This window comes from Aotus nancymaae, unplaced genomic scaffold (genome assembly GCF_030222135.1).
Source record: "Aotus nancymaae isolate 86718 unplaced genomic scaffold, 86718_ANA_hifiasm-v0.15.2.pri h1tg000059l, whole genome shotgun sequence".
In the NCBI taxonomy this organism is placed as follows: domain Eukaryota; kingdom Metazoa; phylum Chordata; class Mammalia; order Primates; family Aotidae; genus Aotus; species Aotus nancymaae.
Genome location: NW_026988473.1, coordinates 7638360 through 7660801, shown reverse-complemented (window position 1 = coordinate 7660801; position 22442 = coordinate 7638360). Strand labels below are relative to the sequence as shown.

The 22442-nt window shown below is 48.7% G+C and overlaps 2 protein-coding genes across 3 annotated transcripts in view; both read right to left on the bottom strand.

The window, feature by feature from the left end:
• Nucleotides 1–21704, bottom strand: part of STX5 (syntaxin 5) — a 30476-nt gene extending 8772 nt beyond the window's left edge. The window contains exons 1-10 of one of the 2 annotated variants that reach the window (XM_012454451.2): nucleotides 21549–21704; nucleotides 20618–20861; nucleotides 17405–17475; nucleotides 17184–17239; nucleotides 16993–17063; nucleotides 10788–10904; nucleotides 10653–10709; nucleotides 10407–10488; nucleotides 9689–9795; nucleotides 9396–9517 (exon numbers count right to left, since the gene is read on the bottom strand). In XM_012454451.2, coding sequence (XP_012309874.1) covers nucleotides 9396–9517; nucleotides 9689–9795; nucleotides 10407–10488; nucleotides 10653–10709; nucleotides 10788–10904; nucleotides 16993–17063; nucleotides 17184–17239; nucleotides 17405–17475; nucleotides 20618–20842 — 908 coding nt within the window. In that variant the 5' untranslated portion in view covers nucleotides 20843–20861; nucleotides 21549–21704. The remainder of the gene's footprint in view (nucleotides 1–9395; nucleotides 9518–9688; nucleotides 9796–10406; nucleotides 10489–10652; nucleotides 10710–10787; nucleotides 10905–16992; nucleotides 17064–17183; nucleotides 17240–17404; nucleotides 17476–20617; nucleotides 20862–21548) is intronic. The other variant, XM_012454452.3, reaches the window with a different exon arrangement.
• A 187-nt stretch (nucleotides 21705–21891) lies between these two features.
• Nucleotides 21892–22401, bottom strand: TEX54 (testis expressed 54). The gene has a single exon (XM_064365487.1). The coding sequence runs from the start codon at nucleotides 22309–22311 to the stop codon at nucleotides 21946–21948; it is 366 nt and encodes a 121-aa protein (XP_064221557.1). The 5' UTR covers nucleotides 22312–22401; the 3' UTR covers nucleotides 21892–21945.
• Nucleotides 22402–22442: the final 41 nt, after the last annotated feature.

The window sequence follows — 22442 nt, the reverse complement described above, 5'->3', positions numbered from 1 at the left end:
TCAAGCAATTTTCCTGCCTCAGCCTCCCAAGTAGCTGGGATTACAGGCATGCACCACCACATCTGGCAAATTTTGTATTTTTAGTAGAGATGGAGTTTCTCCACGTTGGTCAGGCTGGTCTCAAACTCCTGACCTCAGGTGATCTGCCCACCTTGGCCTCCCAAACTGCTGGGATTACAGGCAAGAGCAACCTCATCCGGCCAAGAGGAAGAATTAAAAAAAACCAACTACTGGCCAGGCGCAGTGGCTCACATAATCTCAGCACTTCAGGAGGCCACGGCAGGCAGATCACTTAGGTCAGGAGTTTGAGACCAGCCTGGCCAACATGGTAAAACCCTGTCTCTGCTAAAAATACAAAAACTTAGCTGGGCATGGTGGCACACATCTATAATCCCAGCTCAAAAAAAAAAAAAAAAAAAAAAAAGACATGATTGGGCTGGGTGCAGTGGCTCATGCCTGTGATCCCAGCACTTTGGGAGGTGGAGGTGGGCAGATCACTTGAGGTCAGGAGTTCAAGACCAGTCTGGCTAACACAGTGAGACCCCGTCGCTACTAAAACCACACACACACACACACACACAAAAAAAATTAGCCAGGCGTGGTGGTGGGCGCCTGTAATCCAGCTACTCTGAAGGCCAAGGCACAAGAATCGCTGAAACCCAGGAGGTGGAGGTTGCAATGAGCCCAGATTGCACCACCACACTCCAGCCTTGGTGATAGAGCGAGACTCAGTCTCAAAGAAGAAAAAAAGGACATGATCTCACCACTGCCCTCTTGCCTGAGCAACAGAGTGAGATCTTGTTTCGACAACATAAAAAGCAGACAGAGAAAAACACATTACACATAACAATTAGAATTATCACTGACTTCTCATTAGAAACCAGACAGACCAAAAGACCATGTAATAAAAAGTGCTTTAAGAATAAATCTGGCTGGGTGCGATGGTTCATGCCTGTAATCCCAGCACTTTGGGAGGCTGAGGCAGGCAGATCACGAGGCCAGGAGATGGAGACCATCCTGGGTAACGCGGTGAAACCCCGTCTCTACTAAAAATACAAAAAATTAGCCAGGCGTGGTGGTGGGCGCCTGTAGTTCCAGCTACTCGGGAGGCTGAGGCAGGAGAATTGCTTGAACCTGGGAGGTGGAGGTTGCAGTAAGCCGAGATCACGCTACTGCACTCCAGCCTGGGCAACAAAAGTGAAACTGTTTCAAAAAAAAAAATTAGTTTTGATTTAGTTAGTGAAAAAGATTTCATTTTTCTTTTCAGATGAAAGAAAACTAAAAGAAATTGTTATCAGCAGATCTCCACTACAAAAAAATGCAATAGGAAGTACCTCTTCAGGTTAAAGGGAAGAGATACCAGTGGGAAACTTAGATCTACTCAGGGAGGAATGAAGAACCCTGAAAATGGTCACTATATATAATTATCATTTCTTCCTCTGAATTTCTTTAAAATACATTTAACTTTTTAATATTTTTCTTCTTTTCAGACAGGGTGCTGCTGTCATCCAGGCTGCAGTGTGGTGGCGCAATCTCTGCTCACTACAACCTCCACTCCCAGGGCTCAAGCAATCTTCCTGCCTCAGACTTCCCGGTAGCCAGGACCAAGGAGTGCACCACCATGCTCTGCTTGTGTTTTTGTATTTTTAGTAGAAACTGGGTCTCATCATGTTGCTGCAGGGGAATTTTTGGTTTGGCTTTTTTTTGTCTTACTGCAGGGTTTTGAGGAAAGGTTACATGATCTCACTTTTTTTTTCGTTTTTTTAGAGACAGGGTCTCAGTAGTAGCCCAGGCTGGAGAGCAGTGGCACCACCATAGGTCACTACAGCCTTGAACCGCTGGGTTCAAGCAATCCTCCCACCTCAACTTCTCAAGTAGCTGGGATGACACACACATGCCACCATGCCCAACTAATTTTTTAATGTTTTGTAAAGATGGGTTCTTGCTATGTTGGTCAGGCTGGACTTGACCTCCTGGCCTCAAGTGATCCTCCCCTAGGGGTCTCCAAAAGTTCTAAGCCACCAGGCGCAGCCCTGACTTCTATTTTAAAAGGGTTATTCGTTGTTTTAACAATAAATTGTAGGGGCTAGGATAAAAACAGATTAGGTACAGAGGTCGTTGCAGAAACCCAGGCAAGAGGCAATGGTGGCCGGGGCCAAGTGGAGGTGCTGAATATATAGTACTTGGATTCTGGATATATATATACGTATATACGTGTGTGTATACATATATATACACACACATATATATATATATATTTTTTTGAGACGGAGTTTCGCTCTTGTTACCCAGGCTGGAGTGCAATGGCGTGATCTCGGCTTACCACAACCTCCACCGCCTGGGTTCAAGCAATTCTCCTGCCTCAGCCTCCTGAGTAGCTGGGACTACAGGCGCGCGCCACCATGCCCAGCTAATATTTGTATTTTTAGTAGAGACGGGGTTTCACCTTGTTGACCAGGATGGTCTCGATCTCTTGACCTCGTGATCCACCTGCCTCGGCCTCCCAAAGTGCTGGGATTATAGGTGTGAGCCACCGCACCCGGCCCTGGATATATTTTTATTTATTTATTTATTTATTTTGAGAGAGTCTTGGTCTGTCACCCAGGTTGGAGTGCAGTGGCGCCATCTCAGCTCACTGCAACCTCCGCCTCCTGGGTTCAAGCGTTTCTCTGCCTCAACCTCCTGAGTAGCTGGGATTACAGGCACCCGCCACCACGCCCAGCTAATTTTTGTACTGTAATTTTGTATTTTTAGTAGAGCTGGGGTTTCACCATGTTGGCCTGACCTTGTGATCCAGCCACCTCGGCCTCCCAAAGTGCTGGGATTATAGGCGCAAGCCACCATGCCCAGCCTATATATTTTTTTATTCATTTTTGGAAATGGAATTTCACTCTTGTTGCCCAGGCTGGAGTGCAATGGCATGATCTCAGCTCACCACAACCTCCACCTCCTGGGTTCAGGGATTTCTCCTGCCTCATCCTCGTGAGTAGCTGGGATTACAGGCATGCACCACCACACCAGGCTAATTTTGTATTTTCAATAGAGATGGGGTTTCTCCATGTTGGTCAGGCTGGTCTCGAACTCCTGACTTCAGGTGATCCACTGGCCTCAGCCTCCCAAAATGCTGGGATTACAGGCATGAGCCTCTGTGCCTGGCTGAATTCTGGATATATTTTTAAGATAGAACCAACAGGATGAATTACTTAATGAGCTGAATGTAGAGTGTAAGAGAAAAAGAGCAGTTTTAAAATATATTTAACGTTTTGTTACTTTTTTTGTGTGTGTGTGTGTGTGATGGTCTCACTCTGTTGCCCTGGCTAGAGTGCAGTGGCATCATCTGGACTCACCCCACAGCCTCAGCGTCTCAGGCCCAAGTGATCCTCCTACCTCAGCTCCCAAGTGGCTAGGACTACAGGCATGCGCCACCAGGCCCAGCTAATTTTTGTATTTTTTTTTTTTTTTTTTTTGACGGAGTCTCGCTCTTGTTACCCAGTCTGGAGTGCAATGGCGCGATCTCGGCTCACCGCAACCTCCGCCTCCTGGGTTCAAGCAATTCTCCTGCCTCAGCCTCCTAAGTAGCTGGGATTACAGGCATGCGCCACCATGCCCAGCTAATTTTTGTATTTTTAGTAGAGACGGGGTTTCACCATGTTGACCAGGATGGTCTCGATCTCTTGACCTCATGATCCACCCGCCTCGGCCTCCCAAAGTGCTGGGATTACAGGCGTGAGCCACCGCGCCTGGCCAGTATTTTTTTTTTTTTTTGAGACGGAGTTTTGCTCTTGTTACCCAGGCTGGAGTGCATCTCAGCTCACCGCAACCTCTGCCTCCTGAGTTCAGGCAATTCTCCTGCCTCAGCCTCCTGAGTAGCTGGGATTACAGGCACGCATCACCATGCCCAGCTAATTTTTTTGTATTTTTTAGTAGAGACGGGGTTTCACCATGTTGACCAGGATGGTCTCGATTTCTCGACCTCGTGATCCGCCCGCCTCAGCCTCCCAAAGTGCTGGGATTACAGGCGTGAGCACCGCGCCTGGCGCTTTTGTATTTTTTTGTAGAGAAGTTTTGTCCTATTACTGAGGCTGTTTACTAACTTCCGGGCTGAAGCAATCCACACCCCCTCAGCCTCTCAAAGTGCTTGGATTACAGGCATGAGCCACTGAGCCCAATCAGTAGAGTAGGTATAGGGAAAAAATAAATTCTATGTTGGACACATCCAACAACATTTAAGTGGAAATGGTTTTTAGTTTGGTTTATTTTTTTATTTTTAAAGATGGGGTTTCACCATGATTGCCAGGCTGATCTTGAACTCCTGACCTCAGGTGATCCACCCACCTTGGCCTCCCAAAGTGCTAGGATTACAGGCATGAGCCACCACGCCCGGCCAGTTTTTCCTTTTTTTTTGAGACAGAGTCTTGCTCTGTCGCCAGGCTGGAGTGCAGTGGTGCAATCTTAGCTCACTGCAACTTCCATCTCCCAGGTTCAAGTGATTCTCCTGCCTCAGCCTCCCGAGTAGCTGGGACTACAGGCGTCTGCCACCATGCCTGGCTAATTTTTGGATTTTTAGTAGATACGGAGTTTCACCATGTTTGCCAGGATGGTCTCAATCTCCTGACCTCGTGATCCGCCTGCCTCAGCCTCCCCAAGTGCTGGGATTACAGGCATGAGGCACTGCGCCCAGCCTTTGAGACAGAGTCTTGTTCTGTCACCCAGGCTGGAGTGCAGTAGTGTGATGCTGGCTCACTGCAAACTCCACCTCCTGTCTTTAAGTGATTCTCCTGCCTCAGCCTTCTGAGTAGTTGAGATTACAGGCATGTGTCACCATGCCCAGCTATTTTCTTTCTGTATTTTTAGTAGAGATGGGTTTTCACCATTTTGGCCAAGCAGGTCTCAAACTCTTGAACCCGCAAATCATCGGACCACCTCGGCTTCCCAAAGTGTTAGGAATACAGGCGTGAGCCACCGTTCCCAGGCCTGTAAGTGGAGATGTTGAAGAGGCATTATGGATACATGGAGTTTAGAAGACAGGTCTGGGACGAAGACTAAAATATGGGCAGAATCTGGCCAGGCTCGGTAGCTCACGCCTGTAATCCCAGCACTTTCGGAGGCCAAGGCAGGCAGATCACCTGAGGTCAGCTGTAATTTTTAATAAAGTTGGATTTAGGTCTACTCTTTTTCTATTTTCTATTTTTCTCTCCTATTTTTCTCTGTTTATCCTCTCTTGTCCTTCTTTTGAATTAAAATTTTGTTTAAAATCCTATTTCCAGGCCGGGCCCGGTGGCTCACACCTATAATCCCAGCACTTTGGGAGGCCAAGGCAGGTGGATCACGAGGTCAAGAGATTGAGACCATCCTGGTCAACAAGGTGAAACCCTGTCTCTACTAAAAATACAAAAATTAGCTGGGCATGGTGGCGCACACCTGTAATCCCAGCTACTCGGGAGGCTGAGGCAGGAGAATTGCTTGAACCCAGGAGGCGGAGGGTGCGATGAGCCAAGATCGTGCCATTGCACTCCAGCCTGGGTAACAACAGCGAAACTCCGCCTCAAAAAAAAAAAAAAAATCCTATTTCCGTTTCAATTTGGTTGTTCCTCTTCTTGATATATGTCATTGTTCAGTTTCACTTTAGTGGTGGCTCTAGGGATTACGATATATCTTATTAACTTTTCACAGCCTACTTCATGTAAACTGTCAAAATCTTGAAACCCTCTTCTTTCATCCTTCATTGTATAGTTAAATTTGTTGGATCTACATACTTTATAAATCTCAGAGTATAGACTATTATAAGTTTTGTTTTAAAGTTAAATGTGGCCAGGTGTGGTGGCTCACCTCTGTAATCCTAGCACTTTGGGACACCCAAGTGGGCAGATCACCTGAGGTCAGGAGCTCGAGACCAGCCTGGCCAACATGGTGAAACCCCGTCTCTGGTAAAAATACAAAAATTAGCTGGGCGTGGTGTGGGCACCTATAATTCCAGCTACTCAGGAGGTTGACGCGGGAGAATCACTTGAACCCACAGTGAGGCAAGAGGTACCACTGCACTCCAGTCTAGGCAACAAGAGTGAAATTCCGCCTGAAAAAAATAAAAATAAATTAAGGCTGGGCGTGGTAGCTCATGCCTATAATCCCAGCACTTCGGGAGGTTGAGGGAGGCAGATCACGAGGTCAAGAGATTGAGACCATCCTGGCAAACATGGTGAAACCCTGTCTCTCTAAAAATACAAACGTTAGCTCAAAGTGGTGGCTGCAGTCCCAGCTACTTGGGAGGCTGAGGCAGGAGAATCCCTTGAACCCAGGAGGCAGAGGTTGCAGTGAGCTGAGATTGGGCCACTGCACTCCAGCCTGATGACAGAGTGAGACTGTCTCAAAAAAAAAAAAAAAAAAAAGGTTGGCTGGGCACAGTGGCTCACGTCTGTAATCCCAACACTTTGGGAGGATGAGGCAGGCGGATCACAAGGTCAGTAGTTTGAGACCAGCCTGGCCAATATGGTGAAACCTCGTCCTCTATTAAAAATACAAAAATTCGCCAGGTGAGGTGGCACGTGCCTGTAGTCCCAGCTACTTAGGAAGCTGAGGCGGAAGAATCGCTTGAACTTGGGAGGCGGAGGTTGCAGTGAGCCTAGATCCCACCACAGCTTGGGCAACAGAGCAAGACTCCATCTCAAAAACAAACAAAGTTAAATGTATTTGGCTGGTTGTGAGGGCTCACACCTGTAACCCCAGCACTTTGGGAGGCCAAGGAGGACAGGTCCCTTGAGGCCAGGAGTTCAAGACCAGCCTGGCCAACATGGCAAAACTCCTCTACTAAAAATACAAAAATTAGCCATGCATTGTGTTACACACCTGTGGTCCTAGCTGCTCAGGAGGCTGAGGCATGAGAATCACTTGAACCTAGGAGGGGGAGGTTGCAGTGAGCCAAGATTGTGCCACTGCACTCCAGCCTGGGAGACAGGGCAAGGCTCTCTCTCAAACAAAAACAGAAACGAAAGCAAACCCCTGCAATGACTCCTTATGTCACTCAGAGTGACAGCTAAAGCCTAACAAAGGTCCTAAGAGGTCCCACAGTTTCCCTCTGACCACACCTTGTACAATTCTCTTCCTCATTTATCCCATCTGCAGTGGTCTCTGCTGTCCTTTAACTCATCAGACATATTGTCACCTGCAGGCCTTTATGCTGGTTCTTCCCTTTGCCAGGGTCTATGTAGTTAATTTCCTCACCTTCTCCCAAGTCTGATGCCACCTTTTTTTTTTTTTTGAGACAGACTTTCGCTCTGTCACCAGGCACCAGGCTGGAGTGCAGTGGTGGGATCTCGGCTCATTGCAACCTCTGCCTCCTGAGTTCAAGCAATTCTCCTGCCTCAGCCTCCTGAGTAGCTGGGACTACAGGCATGCATCACCACACCCAGCTAATTTTTGTATTTTAGTAGAGATGAGGTTTCACTATGTTGGCCAGGATGGTCTCAATCTCCTGAGCTTGTGATCCGCCTGCCTCGACCTCCCAAAGTGCTTGGATTATAGGCATGAGCCACTGCGCCCAGCTGATGCCACCTTCTTAATAGGGCCTACCTCCCTCCAAACCTGGCACTCTTGATTAGTTGATCCTGTGTTGACTTTTTTTTTTAAACATACTATACTATTTATTATTACTTTTTCACATCTATCTCCCTATTAGGCTGTAAGTTCCACAAGGGCAAGGATTTTTTTTTGTCTTTTGTCTACTGCTATATACTCATGACCAACTGAATGCTAAGCACCACAGAGGAGGAGCAGATAAAACCTCTTGTCATAGCAGGAGGCACAAGAGGAACAGAGGCCAGCCCATTGTTGGGCCTCTGCCTACATCCCTCCAGTACACCCTGTACTTCTCTATCTCTGTTCATTACTTTCTAGCAGCACTGGTCTTGTTGATTCTTACAGCGAGACTGTCTCATCATAAGGCCTTTTCTCTAGCTGTCCCCTTGGCCCAGAACACTCTCTTTTCTTTGCATGGCTAGCCTACCCTTTTGCAATTCAAGTCCGCTTAAATGTCATGTCTTCAGAGCAGCATTCCCTGCCACAGAATCTGATATACCTCCTCAGTCACTTTCTTTCTTTTTTTTTTTTTTTTTTTTGAGATGGAGTCTCGCTCAGTCACTTAAGTTGGAGTGCAGTGGTTCGATTATGGCTCACTGCAGCCTCGACCTCCTGTGATCAAATGATCCTCCCGCCTCAGGCTCCCAAGTAGCTGGGACCACAGGCACGCACAACCACATCCAGCTAATTTTTTTTATTTTTGTAGAGATGGGGTTTCACCATGTTGCCCAGGCTGGTCTCGAAATCTTGAGTTCAAGCAATTGTCTGGGCCTCCCAAAGTGCCAGAATTAGAGGTGTAAGCCACCATACCCATCCATCACTTTCTTAACACATCATCTTACTTTAATGCTCTGTATACAGCCCTTACTACTACCTGAAATTTTTTGGTGAATTTTTTACTTTTATTATTTTATTTTATTTTATTTTTTTTGAGACGGAGTTTCGCTCTTGTTACCCAGGCTGGAGTGCAATGGCATGATCTCAGCTCACCGCAACCTCCATCTCCTGGGTTCAGGCAATTCTCCTGCCTCAGCCTCCTGAGTAGCTGGGATTAAAGGCATGCGCCACCATGCCCAGCTAATTTTTTGTATTAGTAGAGACGGGGTTTCACCCATGCTGACCAGGATGGTCTCGATCTCTTGACCTCATGATCCACCCCCCTCGGCCTCCCAAAGTGCTGGGATTACAGGCTTGAGCCACTGCGCCCGGCCTTACTTTTATTTTTTGAGAGAGAATCTGGCTCTGTCACCAAGGCTGGAGTGCAGTAGCACGGTCTTGGCTCACTGCAACGTCCGCCTCCCAGGCTGAAGCCATCCTCCCACCTGAGCCTCTCGAGTAGCTGGGACTACATGCCCATGCCACCATGCCCGGCTAATTTTTGTAATTTTTTGTAGAGACCGGGTCTCACTTTGTTGCCTAAGCTGGTCTCGAATTCTTGAACTCAAGCCATCTGCCTGGCTCAGCCTCCCAAAGTGCTGCTTTTGGGATTACAGGTGTGAGCCACCATGCCCAGCCTAGTCAATTATTTTCCACAGCTGTCCTCATCTGCCCTATCAAATTCCATACACATGCTGCAAAGTAGCTCCAGAGAGACTTTACTGTCCTATTTGCCACTGTATTTCCAGCACCTGAAACAGTGCCTCACATGAACAGGTGCTCAATAAATACTTGTTGGGTGGATGAAAGCAGGTGAACTGGGTCCCACAGGTGGGCAGGATTCACTCTATCTTCCAAGAGGCATCAAGCAGTCCCTGGGAACTTTAAGATGCCAATCCACGGGGAAGAGAAGGCTCCTGTGTCTGGGGTGAGAGAGTGTGTCTCACCTCTGAATGGTTTCCTCCTGTTCCTTAACCATGTGTGCCAACTGCTGAAAGATGGAGCCCAGCTCAACAATTGTCGACTCAATGTTCTGCATGGTGTCTGCCCGGCTCTGGATGTAGGAATCCTTCAGGAGAAGGAGACAGCACATGAGCATCATGAGCTTCTTCAGGGTGAGACCTGCATCTTTACAAACCGCCCAGCTTGCCATTCTGCCCATGGCACACTCCAAACACTCTCTTGGGAGTCACAGAGGATAATAGAAAAGCTGATTCTCCCAATTTCAGAGGCTGGGTACCTGCTCGTCAATGAGCTGCAGCTGCTGGCTGGTCCGAGAGTCCATCATGTCGATGGCGACATCCTTGGAGGCACGGGACTCTGCCCCCAAAACCACAGCACCACCCCCTGGGGGAGAAAACAGAATGTGGCACATCTGAACAGTTAAAAGCAGGATCAAAGCCCACATGCTCTGGGTTTGAATCCCAGCTCTGGAACTTACTAGCCTTGTGACCCTGGACAGGTCATTTTAACTCTCTGAGCCTCAGTTTCCTCACCTGTAAAATGGGGGATAATAATAGTTGCTTTCTCAAAGGGTGGTTGTGAAAATTAAATGAGAATGTGAATAAAGATAAGTGTACCAAAAAATTAGAAATTATCATTCTTCTGGATATAACCAAATTCACCCCAACAGTGAGAATGCAGGAGTCTAAATGTGGATCGTGAATCTCAATCATCTGGTTCAGCCTAGCAATTTCCTTGACCCTCCACTCTCCTACCCAACACCTGCCTTTAGAAGATGCCATCACAAGCCGGGCGCGGTGGCTCATGCCTGTAATCCTAGCACTTTGGGAGGCTGAGGCAGGCGGATCGCCTGAGGTCAGGAGTTTAAGACCAGCCTGACCAATATGCTGAAACCCTGTCTTTATTTAAAAAAAAAAAAAAAAAGAAGAAGATGCCATCACAATCAGAGTAAATAACCTTACCTCCTGGGGCTTCCCATTTTACCTGTGACTTACCCAGGTGGTTAGGGGCAAGGGGCAGGGCTGACACAGGTGCCTGGGAGAACTGCTCTCTCCGGCTTCTCTGCTGCTTCAGGTTCTGGGGTTGGGGAAAAATGCAAAGGACCTGAAGCCGCTAGAAAGCAGGCACGTTAAAGGGATTCCCACTGTTGGCCCATGACCCTGTAGAACTTGTCCCTTCCCCATTTCCCTCCTGGATCCTTACCCCCATATTCTTATCGCTCCTACACAGATTGTTCTCACCTCTGTCCTCACTTCTAAAACCGATTTGAAGTCATTGGACATAGAAGCCAGTTTCGACTAGAAGAAAAGGAGAGGGTCAACCAAAGACTCCACATTCCTCCCGTTTCCCTCCCTCCCTTCCTCCCCAGGTCCCACCTGCAAGGACACCACAATGGTGTTGGAATGGGTCTGCAGGTGCCGGCCACTCTGGCTGCCCTTGGCCCTCACGAAATCTTGGAGCTGAGCAATCTGTTTGTTGAGGCTATTGATGTCCTGGTAAAAGAGCCCACGGAAAAACCAAGTATTAGCCAAGGAGTCCTCAGTCAGCATCTCTCTCCATGGCCATCTCTGGTAGGAAGGGCAAGGTGGAAGTTACTAACTGAAGTGAGAGTATCCCAGACAGTCAGACCAGATGGGCCTACTAGAATTTTCCAAGGTCTAGTATATGCTCTAGCTCAGTCCCTGCAGAGAAGAGCTAGAAAGAGGCAAAGAGGGCTTCATCTATTTGTAAATGACTTGTTTATTCCTCCAGCCTACTGCCCTGGCTCCACTCTGTGAGGCCATGCTCTTGGCTACAGAACTCTTTCAAAGGCCAAAATCTTGGGTCTAGAGCATAACCAACAAAGCACCTGGACAATACTTAAGAAAAGGGAAGAGTAAAAGGCACTGTAGTTTCCAGAGGCATCAACAGAATTATTTTTATACACATAATTCCTCAGTGGCTGACACCTGTAATACCAGCACTTTGGGAGGCTAAAGTGGGCAAATCATTAGGTCAAGAGATTGAGACCATCCTGGTCAACACAGTGAAACCCCGTCTCTACTAAAAATACAAAAAATTAGCTGGGTGGGGTGGTGCACACCTGTATTCTCAGCTACTCGGGAGGCTGAGGCAGCAGAATCGTTTGAACCCAGGAGGCAGAGGTTGCAGTGAGCTGAGATTGCGCCACTGCACTCCAGCCTGGTGACAGAGCAAGACTGTGTCTAAAAAAAAAAAAAAAAAAAAAAAAAAAAATGCCGGGTGCTGTGGCTCACGCCTGTAATCCCAGCACTTTGGGAGGCCGAGGTGGATGGATCACCTGAGGTCAGGAGTTCAAGACTAGCCTGGCCATCATCGTAAAACCCCATCTTAAAAAAAAAAAAAAAGTTTTTATTGGCCGGGTACAGTGGCTCACGCCTGTAATCCCAGCACTTTAGGAGACCAAGGCAGGCGGATCACCTGAGGTCAGGAGTTTGAGACCAGCCTGACCAACACGTAGAAACCCTGTCTCTACTAAAAATACAAAAATTAGCCAGGCATGGTGGCATGTGCCTGTAATCCCAGCTATTCAGGAGGCTAAGGCAGGAGAATCACTTGAACCCAAGAGGCAGAGGTTGCAATGAGCTGAGATCGTGCCACTGCACTCCAGCCTGGGCAACAAGAGTGAAACTCCATCTCTTTTTTTTTTTTTTTTTTTAAAAAAAAGACAGGGTTTCACCATGTCGGTCAGGCTGGTCTTGAACTCCCGACCTCAGGTGATCTGCCCGCCTTGGCCTCCAAAGTGCTTGGATTACAGATGTGAGCCACCACACCAGGCCAACTCCATCTCAAAATAAATAAATTAATTAATTAAATTTAAAAATAAAAGTTACTATTACAGCTGAGTGCAGTGGCTCACACCTGTAATCCCAGTACTCTGGGAGGCCGAGGTGGGAGGATTACTTGAGGTCAGGAGTTTGAGACCAGCCTGGCCAACATGGTAAAACCCCATCTCTACTAAAAATTAAAAAATTAACCAGGCGGTGGTGGTGGGTGCCTGTAGTCCCAGCTACTAGGGAGGCAGGAGAATCGCTTGAAGTCAGGAGGCAGAAGTTGCAGTGAGCCAAGATTGCGCCACTTCACTCCGGCCTGGGCAACAGAGGAAAACTCTGTCTCAAAAAATAAATAAATAATTTAAAAATAAAGTTAGCTGGCCGGGCGCGGTGGCTCACACCTGTAATCCCAGCACTCTGGGAGGCTGAGGCGGGCAGATCGCGAGGTCAATAGATTGAGACCATCCTGACCAACATGGTGAAACCCCGTCTCTACTAAAAATACAAAAATTAGCCAGGTGTGGTGGCACATGCCTGTGGTCTCAGCTATTTGGGAGACTGAGGCAGAAGAATAGCTTGAACTCAGGAGGCGGAGGTTGTAGTGAGCCGAGATTGCGCCACTGCACTCCAGCCTGGTGACAGAGCAAGACTCCATCTCAATCAATAAATAAATAAATAAATAAAGTTAGTCTTGGCTCTGAAAGAGTCGCTCCATAATGTCAGTGATAAAAAAAAAAATAAATGAACCCTCACAAGAACCCTACGAGATAGGTACTGTTAATATTCCCTTCTTACTAATAAAGGAACTGAAGCTCAGAGTAATCAGGAGCTTCCCCAAGAACTCAACGTAAGTGCAAGACCTGGGATATGAACTCAAGTCTGTCAATCCAGTAAGCTGGCTCTTAAATGCCTAGGCAATAACACCCCAATAGTTAATGGAACCCTTCCTTTTCCATCAGTGCATCATCTCTTAGATGGGTCGGCCATCTGGCATAATGATCTTTGTCCCAGACAATCACACCAGCCTCCTCCCCAGCCTCTCTGCCCTATCCATATTCTGGGTCAGATTCCATTTGCAGCCCATGGCATTCAAGATGACTCCACACGCCTTAGCAAGGCCCATATGCTCTCCAGAACCAGCCACCAACCTACCTTTCCAGCTTCCTGCCAATCCCTCAATCAATAAATATTGAGAGGTTACTATGTCCCAAATACTGTTATGGGGACTAGGAATATATCTGTAAACAAGCTGGGAAAAATTCCCTGCTTTTGGCTGGGCACGGTGGCTCACGCTGTAATCCCAGCACTTTGGGGGGCCAAGTTGGGCAGATCACAAAGTCAGGAGTTCGAGACTACCCTGGCCAACATGCCATAACCCCGTCTCTACTAAAAAATACAAAAATTACCCAGGCGTGGTGATGGGTGCCTATAATCCCAGCTACCCAGGAGGCTGAGGCAGGAGAATCACTTGAAATGGAAAGGTGGAGGTCACAGTGAGCTGAAAGACCAAAATTCCGTCTCAAAAAAAAAGAAAAAAATCTCCTTTTGTGGTATGTATGTTTTTCTTTCCTTTTGAGGGGGTGGGGTGGGATAGATGGCAGGGGACAGAGACAAATATTACACAAAATGAGTAAGTAATTTCAGAGACTGTTAGGATGTATCAAATACCATGGAAAAAGAAAAGAGTGTAAGTAAGAAAGATTAGAATTTGGGGTGATGGAGTATTAAACAGCATGGTCAGGATAGACCTCCTTGGGCTGGTGACATGTAAGCAAAAGACTTGAATCTTCCTTCAAAAAAAATTTTATTTTGGCCGGGTGCATTGGCTCACGCCTGTAAGCCCAGCACTCTGGGGGGCAGAGGCGGGCAGATCACGAGGTCAGAAGATCGAGATTATCCTGGCCAACATGGTGAAACCCCATCTCTACAAGAAATACAAAAAAAAATTAGCCAGGTGTGGTGGCATGCACCTGTAACCCCAGCTACTCAGGAGGCTGAGGAAGGGCGAACTGCTTGAACTCAGGAGGTAGAGGTTGCAGTGAGCACCCAGCTGGGAGTGCTTTTTTCTTTTTTTAAACGAAGTCTTGCTCTATTGCCCACACTGGAGTACAGTGGCGTGATCTCGGCTCACTTAACCTCCGCTTCCTAGGTTCAAGCAATTCTGCCTTAGGCTCCTGAGTAGCTGAGATTACAGGCGCCCGCCACCACGCCCAGCTAATTTTTGTAGTTTTAGCAGAGACCAGGTTTCACCATTTTGGCCAGGTTGGTCTTGAACTCCTGACCTCGTGATCCACCTACCTTGGCCTCCCAAAGTGCTGGGATTACAGGCATGAGCCACCACGCCCGGCCTGGGAGTCCTTTTTTATATAATCCCAGTGGGACCTGAGTAACTTTCGCTTTTTTTTGGAGACTGAGTCTTGCTCCGATGCCCAGGCTGGAGTGCAGTGCCCCATCTTGGCTCACTGCAACCTCTGCCTCCCAGGTACATGTGAGTCTCCCTTCCTCACTCACAAGTAGCTGGGACTACAGGCACACATCACCATGCCTATCTAATTTTTTTGTGTATTTCTAGCAGAGATGGGGTTTCACCATGATGGCCAAGATGGCCTCAACCTCCTGATCTCGTGATCTGCCCACCTCGGCCTCTCAGTGTGTTGGGATTACAAGTATGAGTCACTGCACTGGCCTATTTTTTTATTTCTGTAGAGACAAGGTCTTGTTTTATTGTCCAGGCTAGTCTTGAACTGGCCCCAAGTGATCCTTCCATCTTTTTTGTTTTTTTGAGACGGAGTTTCGTTCTTGTTACCCAGGCTGGAGTGCAATGGTGCGATCTCGGCTCACCGCAATCTCCGTCTCCTGGGTTCAAGCAATTCTCCTGCCTCAGCCTCCCGAGTAGCTGGGACTACAGGCATGCGCCACCATGCCCAGCTAATTTTTGTATTTTTAGTAGAGACAGGGTTTCACCATGTTGACCAGGATGGTCTCGATCTCTTGACCTCATGATCCACCCGTCTCGGCCTCCCAAAGTGCTGGGATTATAGGCGTGAGCCACTACTCCCGGCCTGATCCTCCCATCTTGGCCTCTCAGAGTGCTGAGATTACAGGCATGATCCATGGCATTTGGCCTTGAACCCGCTGTTTTAAAGGCCATGTCTGGGCACACATTGTTTCCTCTGCTTGGAATGTCCTTCCATTGCCTCTACACAAGCCTTGAATCTACACAAGTTCAGATTTCACCCCCATTATCACATCTTTCCTTGTACCCAGACTGTCTCATTCATCTTTCTGTAAAATCTTGCTGTACCATTTGCCTTCTATACTCATTTTTTTTTTTTTTAGACGGAGTCTTGCTCTGTCACCAGGCTGGAGTGCAGTGGCGTGATCTTGGCTCACCGCAACCTCCACCTCCTGGGTTCAAGCAATTCTCCTGTCTCAGCCTCCCGAGTAGCTGGGACTACAGGCGTGAGCCACCACGCCCAGGTAATTTTTGTATTTTTTAGTAGAGACGGGGTTTTACCATGTTGGCCAGGATGGTCTCAATCTCTTGACCTCGTGATCAACCCACCTCGGCCTCCCAAAGTGCTGGGATTACAGGCGTGAGCCACAGCGCCTGGCCTTCTATACTCATTTTAAGGATGGGTCTTTGAAACTGGATACCTCTTCTAGACAATAAGCCCTTAAAGGCAAGAATCTTTTTTTTTCTCCACTCTTGTCGCCCAGGCTGGAGTGCAGTGGTGCAATCTTGGCTCACTGCAACCTCCACCTCCCGGGTTCAAGCGATTCTCCTTCCTCAGCATTCCGAGTAGCTGGGATTACAGGTGCGTGCCACCATGCCCAGCTAAGTTTTGTATTTTTTTTACTAGAGACAGGGCTTCACCATGTTGGCCAGGCTGGTCTCCAACTCCTGACCTCAGGTGATTCACCTGCCTTTGCCTCCCAAAGTGCTGGGATTACAGGCATGAGCCACGGTGCCTGCCCAAAGGCAAGAATCTTGCCCCGTTTATGTTAACACTGCCCATCCTGATGCTTTGCCTATGGTAGATGATCAGCAAGTATCTACTGACTCAGTGCAGGATGTTTGCACTTGCTCTAAAAACTTGCTCTGGGACCAGGACTGTAACGCCAGAACTTTGAGAGGCCGAGGGTGGAGGACTGCTTGAGGCCAGGAGTTCAGGACCAGGCTGGGCAATACAGCAAGATCCCATCTCTACAAAAATAAAAATAAATTATGGCCAGGCGTGGTGGCTCACACCTCTAATCCCAATACTTTGGGAGGCTGAGGCGGACAGATCACTTGAGGTTAGGAGTTTTAGACCAGCCTGGCCAACATGGTGAAACCCCATCTCTACTAAAAATACTAAAGAAATTAGCTGGGTGTGGTGGCAGGAGCCTGTAATCCCAGTTACTTGGGAGGCTGAGGCAGGAGAATCACTTGAACCCGGGAGGCGGAGGTTGTAGTGAGCCGAGATTGCACCACTACACTCCAGCCTGGGCGACAGAGCAAGACTCTGTCTCAAAAAAAAAAATTATCCAGGCATGAGGACATGTGCCTGTAGTTACTCAACCACTCAGGAGGCTGAGGCTGGAGGATAGCTTGAGCCCAGAGCCCAAGAGTTAAGGGCTGCAGTGAGCTAGGATCGCACCACTACACTCTAGCCTGGTCAACACAGTGAGACCCCGTTCTCTGAAAAAAGAAACTTGCTCTGGGTCCCCATGGCAATGGAGAATGACAGAACGATAGAAGTGGTCCAATTGGAATGCTGGGCTCTTCTGATGGCTAGTAGCTCACCTGTTTGATGATATATGTTAGCTCTTCAATTTCCACCGCTTTATCATCAAAGAGGGACTTCCGCTTTGCCACTACAGAGACAAACAAGAAGCCACAATGAGTGAGGTAAAAGACAAAGCTCAGGGAATATAGTCCTCAGCCCTCTGTGATGTACTACTGCCCCACTTCTGAAAGACCCCAAGAACACTCACAGATTGTCAGCTTCTCCAGCTTGGCAAATGTGTTGCTAAGGTCTTTCCCAATGCGCCTGCAAACGATCACTAGTGAGACTGTGGGAAAGGGCAGGAGAAGGCCTTTTCCCACATAAGCTCCAGCACAACCAATCCCAGACTTCACAGTCAAGGCCACTGAAGGCAAGCCTACTTTTTTTCAGACATTGTATCACCCCACCAGAAAGCTTCTCTCAACTCACTTGGCCATGAGGGTGAATTCACTGCGCTGTCGGACAGCACGCAAAGCTGGCTTATTTGTCTGGATTCCATTCTGAAAAGCAATGGCAGGAGGTGACAACTTTAGTTCCCCCTTCCCCAGTTCCAGTTTTCACTCTTCCTCAGGTGTCCACTAAACTATCTCTAGTACTGGTGGCATCCATCTGATGATCTAGATTTATCAGTGGTAGTGGTTTAGACTCCAGATTTGAAGACAAGTAGACCTGAGTTCAAATCTTGACTCACTACTTACTAGCTAGGGGTTTTGGGGAAGAGTACTTAAAATATAGTGAATCTCTATTTCCCCTTCTGTAAAATGAAGACAATCCACACCTCTCCACTTCTTGTTGCTAAGATTAAATAACAAAAAGGCTGAAAAGTACTTTCACCAACTAACTGGTACATTGTAAGCACTAAATAAATGGTAGCTAGTATTGCCATTCTATTCCTCAAATTGGGAAATCAGTGAGGATGACTGCAAAGCTCTTGGAGATCACATAGAAGAGCAGCTTTACCAAGAGATGAACAGTAAAAAAAGACTTTTTTTTAACTGTTCTATTTTTGAGACAGAGTCTCACTCTGTCTCCCAGGCTGGAATATATGATCATAGCTCACTGTGGCCGTGACATCCCTGGCTCAAGCGATCCTCTCGCTCAGCCTCCCAAGCAGCTGGGACTACAGGGCACACCACCACACCTAGCTAATTTTTAACTTTTTGTAGAGATAGAGTCTTGTTATATTGCCCAGGCTGGTCTCGAACTCCTAGACTCAAGTAATCCTTCTACCTCAGCCTCCCAAAGTGCTGGGATTACAGGTATGAGCCAGCATGCCCAGCCATCAGTAAAAACATTTTAAAATACAGTTACCTGGCTGGGCACAGTGGTGCATGCCAGTAATCCCAGAACTTTGGGAGGTTGAGGCAGGCGGCTCATGAGGTCAAGAGATTGAGACCATCCTGACCAACATGGTGAAACCCTGTCTTTACTAAATATACAAAAATTAGCTGGGCTTGGTGGCGTGCGCCTGTAGTCCCAGGTACTCGGGAGGCTGAGGTAGCAGAATCACTTGAACTCGGGAGGCAGAGGTTGCAGAGAACCAAGACTGCACCACTGCACCTCAGCTTGGTGACAAAGTGAGACTCTGTCTCAAAAAAAAAAAAAAAAAAAATTACAGTTACTCAGGTCCCACTGGAATTGTTTAAAAAAGCACTCCTGAAAATAATAAATAAAAAAAGAAAAAAAAATAAAGCACTCCTTGCCGGGTGCGGTGGTGGCTCATGCCTGCAATCCCAGCACTTTGGGAGGCTGAGGCAGGCAGATCACCTGAGGTCAGGAGTTCGAGAACAGCCTGACCAACACGGAGAAACCCCGACTCTACTAAAAATAAAAAATTAGCTGAGCATGGTGCCTCATGCCTGTAATCCCAGCTACTCAGGAGGCTGAGGCAGGAGAATCGCTTGAACCAGGGAGGTGCAGGTTGTGGTGAGCCGAGATCACTCCATTGCACTCCAGCCTGGGCAACAAAAGCAAAACTCCATCTCAAAAATAAATAAATAAATAAATAAGCACTCACAAATGATTTTTTTTTTAAGAGACAGGAACTGAGTGCAGTGGCTGATGTTTGTAATCCCAGCACTTTGGGAAGTTGAAGCAGGTGGATCGCTTGAGCACAGAAGTTCAAGACCAGCCTGGGCAACATGACAAAACCCCATCTCTCAACAAAACAGAAATTAGCCAGGCATGGTGACACATGCCTTAATCTCAGCTACTAAGGAGCCTGAGGCAGAAGGGTTGCTTGAGCCCAGGAGGCAGATGTTGCAGTCAGCCAAGATGGAACCACTGCACTCCAGCTTTGATGACAAAGTGACTGTTTCTAAAAAAAGAGAGAGGGGCCAGGTGTGGTGGCTCATGACTGTAATTGCAGCACTTTGGGACGCTGAGGCAGGAGGATCATCTGAGATCAAGAGTTCAAGATCAGCCTGACCAACATGGTGAAATCCTGTCTCTACTAAAAATACAAAAATGAACTAGGGGTGGTAAAATTTTTTTGGGAATCTGTAATCCTAGCCACTTGGGCTGCTGAGGCAGGAGAATCGCTTGAACCCAGAAGGAGGAGGTTACTGGGCAACAAGAGCGAAACTCCTCAAAAAAAAAAAAAAAAAAAAAAAGGCCGGGTACAGTGGCTCATGCCTGTAATCCTAGCACTTTGGGAGGCTGAGGTGGGTGGATCACCTGAGGTCAGGAGTTCAAGACCAGCCTGGCCATCATGGTGAAACCCCATCTTAAAAAAAAAAAAAGGAGAGACAGGGCCTTGCTCAGCCTTCTAAGTAGCTGGGACTACAGACACATGCCACCACATTCAGCTTTTTTTTTTTTTTTGTAGAGACAGGGTCCTGCTTTGTTGCCCAGGCTGGTCTCTAACTCCTGGCCTCAAGTGATCCTCTGGCCTAGGCCTCCCAAAGTGCTAGAATTACAGGTATGAGCCACCGCATCCAACCCATTGATTTTGATACAAATTGCTGATCTAGGCCAGGTGTGGTGCCCAGAACAACCTGGGCAACATAGTGAGACACTGGATATGTGAAAAAAATTTAAAAATTAGCTGTGTGGTACATCCACGTAGTCCCAGCCACTCAGGAGGCTGAGGTAAGAGGATCCCTTGAGTACAGGAGTTCAAATCTGCAGTGAGCTATGATCACGCCACTACACTCCAGCCTGTTGACAGAGCTGAAATTGGACCTCAAAACAAAATAGAAACAACAAATTACTGATCTAGAAAAATGTCCTTCACCTTACAGAGATTAAAAACTAAGACATAACTAGATTAACTAATTTTCTCATGGTCACAGAGCAAACTTGAAAATTCAAGGTGCGTCTCTCTCAGCTAAAGGCTCTTCCTAGAACTTGTTCCTTATTCACACCAATTATATTGCAGCCAAGTCTGGCCCTGAAGTACTCCCTCCAGAATAGCAATCCTGCACTCCAGGAGATTCCTCATTAAAAAATGTCTAAGTCCTTGCCTCTAATTAGCCAGCCGACCTCTTCTCTGTTGCTTATAGCAGACCCTACCAGCCCCATCCAAGCCTATCAGTTCCATCAGGTTTCCCCAAGAATTACTTCAGTTAACAGTGCTGGAGCACAGTCCTTCCTAGATTTGGGTAAGAGTCACTCCTCGCCTTTTCCACTCCAAGTCCTTACCTGACGGCTCTGCAGCGACTTGCAGGCAGACAGAAACTCCTGGGTCCGATCCCGGCAGGACATGGTGTCGGGAAGGGGAGGGACGAGGGCCACTGGGGGGGGCAGAGGGGCGATGTCGCTGCTGCTACTGCCAGCAGTTGCAGGGGACAGGACCTGTGTCTTTGAGAGACCCAGGTAGACACCCTGATCCGTGTTCTTAGACCCGTAGCGTTTCCGCGGGATCATTGAGACGCATAACCTCGGACTGTTGTGGAGGGGAGAGTGTCATTCCCCAGCAGCTTCTTTTCCCAGACTCCCCCGCCCCGCCCAATCAACAAATGCTCGAGCCCCTTCTGCACTTTTTAAAGACTTTCGCGCCCAAGGCGCTCGCAGATCCTGGAGCAGGCCCGCAGCGGAAAGGGCCCTGATTTTCCCCTGGCCCAAGTCGAACCCTCTTCAGACTTCTTCCAACTTGGCTCTGGCGGCCAAAAAGCGGGCCGAGGGCCCTGAAGCAGAGACAGGGCCCAAGCCAAGTCCTGTGGCCCTGAGACTCCGGCCCGGCCCGGCCCGTGTAACTGCCCCGGGTCCTACCCAGCCCTTTTGTATCTGCGGTTTCCTTCGGCCAGCGAGAGCGGGTGACGGACCTCCAGAGAGGGACACACTTCGGTGGGCGGAGGGGGAAACCTCTGGGTGTTTATTTGAAACAGGAAGTCCCACCCCCCGCCCAAGGTCCGCCTTCTGGAAGACTTCAACCACTCATTAGCTAAGGCCGACGTCTCTCTCAACAGTGGCTTTCCTGATTGGACAGCAAGGAATTCGCTCACCGGGAACCGGGCCGGCAAGACTTGCCCGCTCGCCCCTGGTTCCCTTCCCCCCGCTAGTCGTCGCCCCACTAAAACCACTGCCCCGGAGCTGACACGGCGTCCAGACCCCCTCTTAGAGCGAATCTTACCTCCCCTCTGCCGCCTGCCGCCGCCGCCACTGCCAATCTCCCCGGTCGTCACCGCCTTCTCCCTGGGTACCAAAGCCGCCGAAACCCGACCAAAGACTGGAAGCGGCCACGTCACCCACACGTAGCCCCACCCCCGGTGACGAGGGGGCGGTCCCACACGTTTTCGAGCCCGGCTATCCGAGAGGCAGGCCCCTCACCAAACGCAAGAGCAACCCCACCATCCCATTGGCTAAGGTACCACCATGACCCCGCCCCTGAAGACAACAGCCCGAGCCCAGGGGGCTGGGTCCGCCTCCGCGGAGGAGCCTTAAAGAGCCAGCCGCCCGGTAGGTCTTGCAGGTCCACGCTAGAAATTTTATTCTCTGGAGGTTCGGGCGGACTAAGAGCGGGTCTGGAGTCATCCCTTCTCCGGCTCCTCCGGGTTGCCTTCTCGGATCGGAGTCTCCTTCCGAACCACGTCTGAATGCCTGTTGCTTGACCGCAAGGAACCCCGACGACTGAACAAGGATAGCCGCCGCCACAGCACAGTGATCAGAAGGCTTTCGTTCGACTTGTGATTCCGGTGGTCTGGGGAGTTCAAGTCGATATTTTCGGCGCCTGAGGGGACGACGAGGCCTCTGAGCTCAGTCCTACCCTCAGGAAGCCCCCTCTCCCGCTCCCTGGGCCCTCTTCGTTTAGCCGTGGCCTCATCTTCCCCGAGGTCCTCAGACTCTTGTTCCTGCTCATCAGACGTCTGAAAGTCCTTGTCTTGACAGCAGCCCATGGCCCCGCGCAGCCCCAGACTCCGTGCCACCCACGCCAGCCTGCCTGGCTCCAGGCCCGGCTTTGTGACGTCAGATATCCCGTCGCCCCAGCTCAGGGAGCCCCCACCCCAAGCTACCCCTCATTCCTTTC

Coding starts and splice junctions, on each gene's coding strand:
- TEX54 (XM_064365487.1), bottom strand. CDS start 22,311: ATGGGCTGCTGTCAAGACAAGGACTTTCAGACGTCTGATGAGCAGGAA.